The following is a 9,581-nucleotide window of genomic DNA, read 5'->3' as shown; positions in this document are numbered from 1 at the left end:
CCAAAGAGAGGCCTTACAGAATGATGAAAGGATCAGGACACCAGGGAGACATAAAGATCCTAAATGTGTATGCACCAAACAACAGAGCCTCAAAGTACATGAATCAAAAACTGGTGGAGCTGAAAGGAGAAAGAGCCAGATCTATAATTATAGTGGGGGCCTTCCACACCCACCTCCCTCTTAGCAAGTGACAGAATTACCAGAGAGAAAATCAGCAAGGATATAGGAGACCTGAATAACACAGGAAACTAACGAGATCTTCATGACATAAATAGAACAGTCCGCCCACCAACAGCAGAGTACAGGTTTTTCCCCGAGGGTCTCTGTAACATTCACCAAGTTAGACCATCTCCTCGACCATCAGACAAGCCTCAGTAAATTCAAAAAGAACTGAGGGACTTCCCTGGTGGTGCAGTGGTTAAGAATCCGCCTGTCAGTGCAGGGGACACAGGTTCGAGCCCTGGTCAGGAAGATCCCACATGCCGCGGAGCAGCTAAGCCCGTGCGCCTCAACTACTGAGCCTGCGCTCTAGAGCCCTCGAGCCACAACTACTGAGCCCGCGTGCCACAACTACTGAAGCCCACGTGCCTAGAGCCCAAACTCCACAACAAGAGAAGCCGCCGCGACGAGAAGCCCGTGCACCACAGCGAAGAGTAGCCCCCTCTAGCCGCAAGTAGAGAAAGCCCGTGTGCAGCAACGAAGACGCAACGCAGACATAAATAAAGAAATTAAATTATTAAAAAAAAAAAAAAGAAGAATTGAAATGTCCCAGAGTGTGTTCCCTGGCCACGATGGAATCAAATTAGAAACCAGTAATAGAAAGCAAAAAGAAGAATCCCTAAACACTTGGAAATGGTGGCTGACACATCATTCCAGGTTATCATTCACACCCTTGTTATAGAAGAGCTGAAGTGAGGAAGAGTTGCCTGCTGAGCTGAAAGGCATTTCAGGCTGGCCCAAAAGAGAGCTCACCCTGGCTCTTTCAAACAGAGTATTGTTCAGGGCAAGGCTGGAGGGAGGGAGACAGTTCAGGAGGCTGTGACATCAGTGCCACCTGACATTAAAGCTCCTAGTGCACCGGCAAAGGAAGTCCAGCTAGCTTGCTGGTTGTTAGTGGAATCGGTGTGGTGGCTGATTGGATTTGGGAAGCACGAGAGAGGTATTGGTGTGGTTGTTGGAAGGTCCTGAGAGAAGGCAAGATTCGGGTGCCTTCCTGGTACATATATGACTGGTGTCCAGTCTAACCCATGGACGCATACACCTCGGTTCCTTATCAGTCCTGCTCCACTGTGTTAAAAGTTTCAACGCAGTTGTCCTCTCCTCCCTCCTCCTTCTCCTCCCTCTTTCTCCTCCTTGTCCTCCTCTTCCTCATCCTGCGCCTCCTCGATTCTTCCCCTGATAGTGCCATCTGTCGGATAAGGCTGTCCTCTCTGCACAGGCAGAAGAGTGTCCTTTCTGAGGTTTGTGGGATTGGTCCCTTAGGCCAGGTTGGCACTGTGCCTGCCCTACCATCCTGTTAGCCTAAGACATGGTATGTGGTAAGTGCACCACAGATGTGTCTTCAAACCTGTATTTTTGTTCCTCTTTTCAGAATACAGTGATGGTGGTAGACCACCTCAAGGAAGAAAGAAAGGTTGTAGTTCTTTCCCAGGTAATTCTGGCAAGAGGAGCCCTCATTATGAACACGGTGGGGGTGAGCCTCAGCCCTCACACCTGCAGGAGGATGATGGAAACGTGGTGAAGAGGGATGTCCAGGAGGACCCCGAAGTAAGACAGTAAGTGACCAGGCAGCAGGGTTTGTACACAGCAGCCCCTGGGACTATGCACCTCTCTCACTCTCCGTGGACTTGTTTTTCTTCTGTCACTGCAAAACTGAAGCATGCTAGAAGTGAAATAATGGTTGAGCAATCCTAATTGTAGTGCTGGTGTCAAAGAGACGAGGGTGTACAGAAGACTTTCTTAGCACGTATGGCCACTCACCCTCCTTCTCTCCACATCCCCCCTGCAGCTCTCCCTGTACCATCCGAGGCAACGAGAGGAGTGTGAGATGGCACAGTGAAGGCCACATGCATATGACTGTGTGGGGAAACAGAAAACCTCTGGAGAGAGAAATGCAGGAGAACACACAAGATGGAACCCCAGGGAGCTGGTTCAGGGTCACCGTGAGTATCCTGAAAAATGTATGGAATGTGCAAGAGAGAAAAGTCAGGGGGGGTTGTGTTGGTCTCATGTAGAGATGCTGGTTTATTTCACTGGGGACAGTTTGTAATCTGTCCTTTTTATGACCAGGAGTTAACAATCTTGTTCATCTAAGGGCAGATTCAGAGAAGCAGTGTAAAGGGAACAGGCTGACTGTGAGGAGAACGGAGGAGCCTGTCTCAGAGCAAAGATGGAAACTACTGCCAAGGATATGGAGCAACTCCACATTGGAGGTCTCAGTTTGGCAAGCTGAGTGTGGGAGATGGAGGGTCGAGCCTCTGGAGACCTTGTCTGAGGGACAAGCAGTGTCTGCACTGGGTAGGATCTCCTGGAAATTTATAAAAGGAAGATCACCTCTGACACCTTGATTATTTGGAAGAGAGTTTGACTGGAGAGAAAGAGTATTTAGGAAATCCATATTACACACACCCATAAGAAATCATGCCAGTGGTCCCTTCTTTAGAAACCCTGTCAAGCTCAGTAGAAGGCCGGAAAAGAACAGGAAAAGGTTCGTCCTCCAGCCTAAATTCCCTGTTGTCTGTCCTCTCTCCCATCCCTTCTTTTCATCCTAGATTCCTTATGGGGTAAAGTATGACAGGACATGGCTAATGAACTCAATCCAGCGCCATTGCAGTGTCCCCTTCACTCCAGTGGACGTAAGAGAGGATGCCGAAGCCAGACGCGTGGGCACAGGGAAGGGGGAGAGAGAGAGACCTGGTTCAGCAGGGTCTGTTGGCTTCTGATACTATTGCTGTTGCATTCAATCCCTGTAGTTCCACTTTATGCACAATGGGGCTGAGTTCTTTGTCCAAGAAGCTAGCACTGCCTCTGCATTGATGGATGTCAGCAACAAGATTTGTGACGAGGAGAGCCGAAAGGTGTGTGTCGCGGGCATTACCTGTACCTCATCCTGAGGAAGGAGTACAGGCCAGGGGCTGGTTGTCTTCTTTGGAACTAGAGTTCCTGGTGCTTACCCCACCTCTTCTTCCTGCAGATACCTGTGTTTGTCAGCCCCTCCGCTGCTCCCTACTCTGTGCGGGATAAGTTGAAGCCAGAAGAAATGGAGCAGCTAAAGGTAATGCAGACTCAAGGCATGTTGTGTGCCAGCGCTCAGACCCACCTCTCCTTCCTCCAGGCCCCTGTCCCCCTCGCCCCAGTTTCCCTGCCACCACCACAGCCTCAGAGCGGCTCTCTCCATCTCTCTCTCCGCAGCTGACCTTGAGCAAACGATTTGATGTCTCCCAGCAAGCTCTTGACCTCCGGAGGCTCCGCGTTGACCCAGGTACGCCTGACAGCAGTAATTCTAGGGCGGGCGACGGCAGAGGGGTCTTCCTAGAGGGAGACTTAGGGATGGTAACGTGGGGCGGGGCTGGTGCTGGCCCCAGGCCCCACTCAGCCATCTGATTCCCTCCCATCTCCTTCCTGAAGGCTTGTTGGGCCATGATATTGATATAATTCTGAATCAAAGAAGCTGCATGGCTGCCACCCTGCAGATCATCAAAAAGAATTTCCCTGAGGTGAGGCTGTAGGCACAGTGCTGGTATTAGGGTAGGGGGTGGAAGAGATGGGGTGGAGGGCAGATTTGTCTCCAAGGTCCTAGATAGTAACCTTCACTCTACCTCTTCTTGCCCCAAAGCTGTTGTCCTTGAACTTGAGCAGCAGCAAACTGTACCAGCTGGATGGCCTGTCTGACATTATACAGATGGCCCCCACGGTCAAGATCCTGAACCTCTCCAAAAATAAGGTGAGAAGAGGGAGCCAGATCAAAGTTGGGTTGAGAGTGGGGGGGGCGTGTTAGTGGCCATCAGAGTGATGACAGGAGGCAGGTGAAGGTACCTGTGGGGGAGGGAGGGGGCTGGGGGTGCAGAGAGCCGGATGTCCCTCTTTCCCTGGGATTCCTTTTCCCACTTCCGCCCCATATTTCTCAGCTGAAGTCTGCGTGGGAGTTGAGGAAGATTAAAGGGCTGAAGCTTGAAGAGCTGTGGCTGCAAGGGAACCCATTGTGTGGCACCTTCCCAGACCAGTCCACCTATGTAAGGTCAGTGTGAACACCCTGTCACCCTTCCTGGTGACCTTCACCCATGGGAGCCTAGACTATCTGTGACAGTGCCCCTTTGCCAAAGGTGGCAGCCCTGGTCTTCTGGGAGGATCACAGGCCCCACCTTCTGCTCTCTCTGTGCCTATCACCGGTGAGGAGTTTCCTTCCCCTGACCTGCTCACCTCTGCAGGGGCTCTGGGGTCTGTTTCCAGCTCTCTGCGCCCAGCTATATTCCGCCAAGGCCTCCCAAGAGTGTGCCGCAGGAAGCAGGGCTTCTCCTCCTCACCAGGACCAGGAGCGACCAGCCTTGATCCAGATGCTGGCGCCCTGGACTGAGAAGGGTCCTCCAGTCCAGGGCCTTTTGCTGAGAGAAGCCTTCCTTCTTCGTGCTGAGATGGCGTTTGCCTCCCCCGTTCTGAGAGGGGCCCTCTTCCCCTTCCTCCAAAGGGGTTCCCCCTCGTCTCCCAGGTTGACATGGGGGCTTTCGTGCGCCATGCTGAGGGCTGAGGCCGTGGGTGGCTGCTGTCATGACATCCATTCTGCTGGCCCAATGCCAGGAGCTGGAGCCTCCTTGGGAAAAAGCAGGGCTCCTTGAGTCAAGGGGCCAGACGTGGGCCCCCGCCAGTGATCAGAGGGCTTCCTGAGGCAGGAGTGGAAGGCAGAGGGCAGAGGTGGTAGAGGAGACAGAAGGACAGGGCTCTCAGGGGCACTTCCCATCCCTCCCTGCACACGTCACATCATCCCATCTGGTCCTTCACAGGAGCCCTGGGCAGCCTGAGACAGGTACGATTCCTCAGATAAAGAACGAACTCAGACAGGTGCAGGGGTCATCAGGAGAGAAGACGGTGATCATAAGACTGGGCCACGGATCCTCAGCCCCATACTGAGCTGGGACCTGACCCTTTCCTCATTCTGGGGGAGATGTGCCCCCATGGCGGCCCTGTTTCCCATGCCCAAGTCTGGCTGAACTCACACAGGTGACAAAGTTTCAACCAGCATCCAGTGGGGCCCCAGCCCAACATGTGCATATTTTCCATTCCTACCTGGTGTGTCTGGGCGATTCTGGGGCAGGTGAAGAGCCGCAACAGGGGCGCCGTTTCCCCTTTCTTCTCTCTTCTTCCCTGACCCCGACCACGGGAGAGCTTCTTTCCCTTCCCTTTGTTTTCTCTCTCTCCCTTGTCTCTGTGCCCCTATGTCTCTCTCATCTCTCCCCTCCTACCTTCACTCCCTTTCTGCCTTCATCCCCTCCATCTCCCTCCCTGAGCCCCACCTCACTCACCTCCCTGGCCCAGCATCCTGGGCCATCCCTGGGGGGTGTCCGGGTCTTGCCAGAGTGCTGGACCCCCAGTGAGGTAGCAGAGCCCCGGGCTCCCACCCCATTCCCTCTTCTCCCCACAGCCTTCAGTGGGGCCCTGGAGGAAGGAAGGGAGGAGAAGGAAGCCCTGCAGTATGGGTTTGAAATGCTACTCCCTGTGGCACTGGAGAAGGGAGTGCGAGTAGTCTGGGTGGCAGCTACCCAGGCGAAGGAGAGGAAGGGAGGGAGGGAAGGAATGTTAAAGTGAAGGTATTGAGAGAGATGAGGACACAGTGCCTTTCAGACAGTAAGATGACAGATGCTCAGTGCTCAACAGGGAAGTGGACCGAAAACCCTTAAAATCAGAAGCAGAGGTAGGCAAAGGGTGCTGCTGGATGGGCCAGAACACACTGATCTCTGTTTATGGTATTACTGTTTTAACTCAAAGGAAGCATTGCAACCTTGAACTATCAACCACCTCTTCTCTATTTTTGGTTTTGGACAGGGCCATCAGAGAATGTTTCCCGAAGTTGTTACGCCTGGTAAGTGCCTACGTAAATCATTGTCTCTTACGAATGTCGGTGGCCTCTGCACCTGCCCTCAAGCCCTTTGGGTCTTGCCTAGATCACATATTAGCATCAGAACCTTAACCATTTTGGGGGGCATGGACTCCTGAAAATGACATGGATAGACTTGCTGGAAAAATACCCATAAATACACACACGCACACACACAAGTTGAATATAACACTAGAGACTTCCAGGACCTCATGATGAAGACATCCAGTGTAAGCTTTCCCATGGAATTTCCAGGGCCCTTTCACACCTGACCTCTGACCCTCACCCTCCTGGGCCCATCCTTTTCCCGGATCATCCAGGGCAACTCCCCTGGTCTCCACTCCTGACTTCCTCTTCCCTTCTCCAGGATGGCCAGGAGTTACCGTCACCAGTTACCGTTGATGTTGACACTCCCTACGAAGTAAAGCCCTGCAAGGTGAGGAAGAGGATCAAACAACATTTGGGGTGTTGCAGGGAGGCTTTATCCACTGCATAGTCTCAAATGCCATTTGATTCCAGGGCAGCTACTTTGGATCTGATGAGCTGAAGAGACAAGTCCTGCAATTCCTGCAGCAGTAAGTACCTCTGGGAAGCTGAGCAAGGGGGGAGGGTGAGGACAGGTGAGGCCACCTAAGCACAGGTCTGCTCAGGGGAGTTTCCAAGTCTCATGTGAGGTCCAGACCACAGAGATAGACTGTCCTCATTGCTCCCCCTCAGGTTCTACTTGATCCATGACTATGGAGACCGACGGTGTCTCGTGGCTCTTTATCACAAGGAGGCCTGCTTCTCCCTGACCATTCCCTTCCACCCCGAGGACCCAGCCCCGTGAGTATCACAGCACAGGCTCTGCTCCTGGGCCGTGTGGCTCCCCAGGAGACACAGGCCAGCTCCTGCAGACACCCACCACCCACTGTTGCTCTTTGTCTCCTAGAAGCAGCTTGTGCGAGTACTTCAAGGACAGCCGGAATATGAAGAAGCTCACGGACCCCCGTGAGTGTGTGATGGGAAGACTGGGTGGGAAAGGGCGGTGAAGGGGTCAATCATAGGGCCCAGGCCGTGGCAGCCCCTGACCGTCGCTCGCTTCCCCTCCCCTCACAGACCTGCGGGTCCAGCTGCTGAAGCACACAAATCATGTCATTGTGCACACCCTCTGTGTGTTGCCCAAGACTCAGCATGACTTAAGCTCCTTCTTGGTGGACACGTGGTTCCAGATGGTGAGCGCCTGCTTCCTCCCTCGGGTGGGCCCAGGAAGCCGCAGGTGGGTAGGAGGTGCAGGTGGTGACTGGGCACCTTGGCTCTTCCCTTTCAGGAAAGGATGCTCTGCTTCTCTGTCAACGGGGTGTTCAAGGAAGGTGAGTGTGTGTAGAGTCCCCTCCCCAGATTCCCCACTGCTGCCTCCCCCTGGCCAGGCTCATTCCCAGAACCACCCAGCTTCCCTGACCCCTTCCGTCCCCTTCTCTTCCCTTCCCCTTCTCTTCCCTTCTCTTCCCTTCCGTTCCCTTCCCTGCCTTTTCCCTCCTTTCCCCTTCCCTTCCCTTCCACTCCCCTCCCTTACCCCTCTCTTCACTTCCCTTCCCTTCCTTGCCCTTCCCTTCCCTTACCTGCCTTTCCCCTCCTTTCCTCTCCCCTCCCTTTCCTCCCGTTTCCTTCCCTTCCCCTCCCTTCCCTTCCCCTCCCTCCCCTTCCCTTCCCATCCCTTCATTTCCCTCCCCTCCCCTCCCCTCCCCTCCCTCACTGTGTTCTCCAGCCCTCAGGCTTCCCACAGACAATCCAGGTCTGAGCTGTGTCCATGCCTGTCTGCCCTGCACACCCTGGGCGTTGGGGACACAGGCTGCAGAGTTTGGTGGCTCTCATCCCAGATACTCACTCTGAGAACTTGGGCCGTTACTTAACCTCTCAGTTTCCTCATTTGCAAAATGGGGTAGTAGTATCCACCTCTTGGGCGGCTGTGAAAAACGCATCCCGTGAACCTGTGTAGTGGTTGTCAGGGGCCCTGTCACTGGGCGCAGACTGCTCCTATAGTTGCCCTCCCGATTCCCGACACCCTGCCCCCGTGAACAACTGCCCTCTCAGCATGAGTGTCCAGTCACAGCCTGACTGGGGACCGCCGGTTGAGCGTGTACAGCACGTGTGGCTCTAAGGGGTACTGTTGTTTGTTTGCTGTTGAAGTGGAAGGAAGTTCTCAGGGCTGTGTGCGTGCCTTCACCCGGACCTTCATCGCTACCCCTGCCAGGTACTCCAGGTGAGAGCCCTGTTGTGGGCGGGAATGCCCATCCCCGCCTGGGCTCAGGGGCTTGGGAATGTGGTGGCGCAGACCTTAGGTTTACTCGGTATTGTGGAAAGCCAGCGGGAAGATCCCAGGAGCAGTCTAGCCTAGTGGTTAAGAAGAGCATGGGCTCTGGAATCGGCCTATGCCTTCTCTCCTTGACCCAACACTCACTCACTGTGTGACCTTGGTCAAGTCACATGACCTCTCTGTGACTCAGTGTCTTCTTCCGAGAATGGGGATCAGAGCGTCCACCCCTTGGGCTGTGGTAAAGGGTAAATGCGAAATTGCCCGTGGGTTGGGGATAAACCTATAAATCGAGTGAAGGTGGTAGACAGTCTCTCCAAAGGTGGGCTCTGTGGGGAGGGCCAGAGGTACCAGTCAAGGAACCTGGGAGACAGACACAGGAGGGGCGTGGAAGGAATCTGGTTGCTGAGTGCCAGTGGGAGCAGAGTCAATATTGGGGGTGTGGGTGTCCATCCAGGCGTAGTCTGAGGGCCCATTTTTCCTTCAGTCTGTGCATCGTGAATGACGAGCTGTTTGTGAGGGACGCCAGCCCCAGTGAGACCCAGAGTGTGTTCTCCATCCCAGTGCCTACGCCCACCTCCAGCTCCATGCACACCCTCTCCCAGGAGCAGCAGGACATCATGCAGGCGTCCTCCACCCCACCTGAGGTGAACCTCTAGTGGTCTCAGAAGTGAGTGCTGGGTTTGCGTGGGGATAGGAGGGAGCTGGGAGGAGTAGAGGAGTGATTAATGGGAACTTGAAGCTAATTTGTTGTCCTTGTTTATTTCAGTCATTTTTAATCTGAGCATTTCATTCGTGTTACATATGAAACTAGTTATTTTGAGCAGCCTTGTATTATTTTTATTAATTTCATGGATGCTGCTTCTGTATTAACAGACAGTTGGGTGTTCAGGAGTGTGCATGAGGTTCATTCCACTGTTTATGTCACAGTATATGTGGAGGGGGAAAAAAATCATTACCCCAAAACATACTACCCAAAGGTAACCGTTGAATGTTTTCATCTTCATCATATCTTCCTGTAAGTTTGCTTATGTAGGTGTTTACATATTTATTATGCACGTTTATATATTTCTATATTTATCTACAGAAAATGAGGTCTCATCATGAGAGAGAGAGAGAGAAGGAAATAGAGAGGCAGAGACAAAGAGAAAGAGAGGCTTTTGGCTGAATGGGGAAGAGGGGTCCAAAGAGGGATTATTT

General features: G+C 53.2%; 1 protein-coding gene across 1 annotated transcript; it reads left to right on the top strand.

The window, feature by feature from the left end:
• Positions 1-2,561: 2,561 nt before the first annotated feature.
• LOC309621520 (nuclear RNA export factor 2-like) lies at positions 2,562-9,040 on the top strand (the record flags this gene model as incomplete). The annotated part of the gene is given in 16 exon segments (XM_082408960.1): positions 2,562-3,077; positions 3,194-3,274; positions 3,412-3,552; positions 3,585-3,716; positions 3,836-3,994; positions 3,998-3,999; positions 4,001-4,237; positions 6,037-6,073; positions 6,456-6,524; positions 6,608-6,663; positions 6,806-6,913; positions 7,020-7,078; positions 7,187-7,302; positions 7,398-7,440; positions 8,258-8,330; positions 8,869-9,040. Coding segments are annotated over 16 exon segments (1,581 nt in total). The 5' UTR covers positions 2,562-2,981.
• Between the last annotated feature and the right edge of the window lie 541 nt (positions 9,041-9,581).

Source organism: Balaenoptera borealis (assembly GCF_965194805.1).
Source record: "Balaenoptera borealis genome assembly, contig: HAP1_SCAFFOLD_550, whole genome shotgun sequence".
NCBI lineage: Eukaryota > Metazoa > Chordata > Mammalia > Artiodactyla > Balaenopteridae > Balaenoptera > Balaenoptera borealis.
Note: the sequence above shows the minus strand (reverse complement) of the source record. Positions and strands in the feature narration are given on the sequence as shown.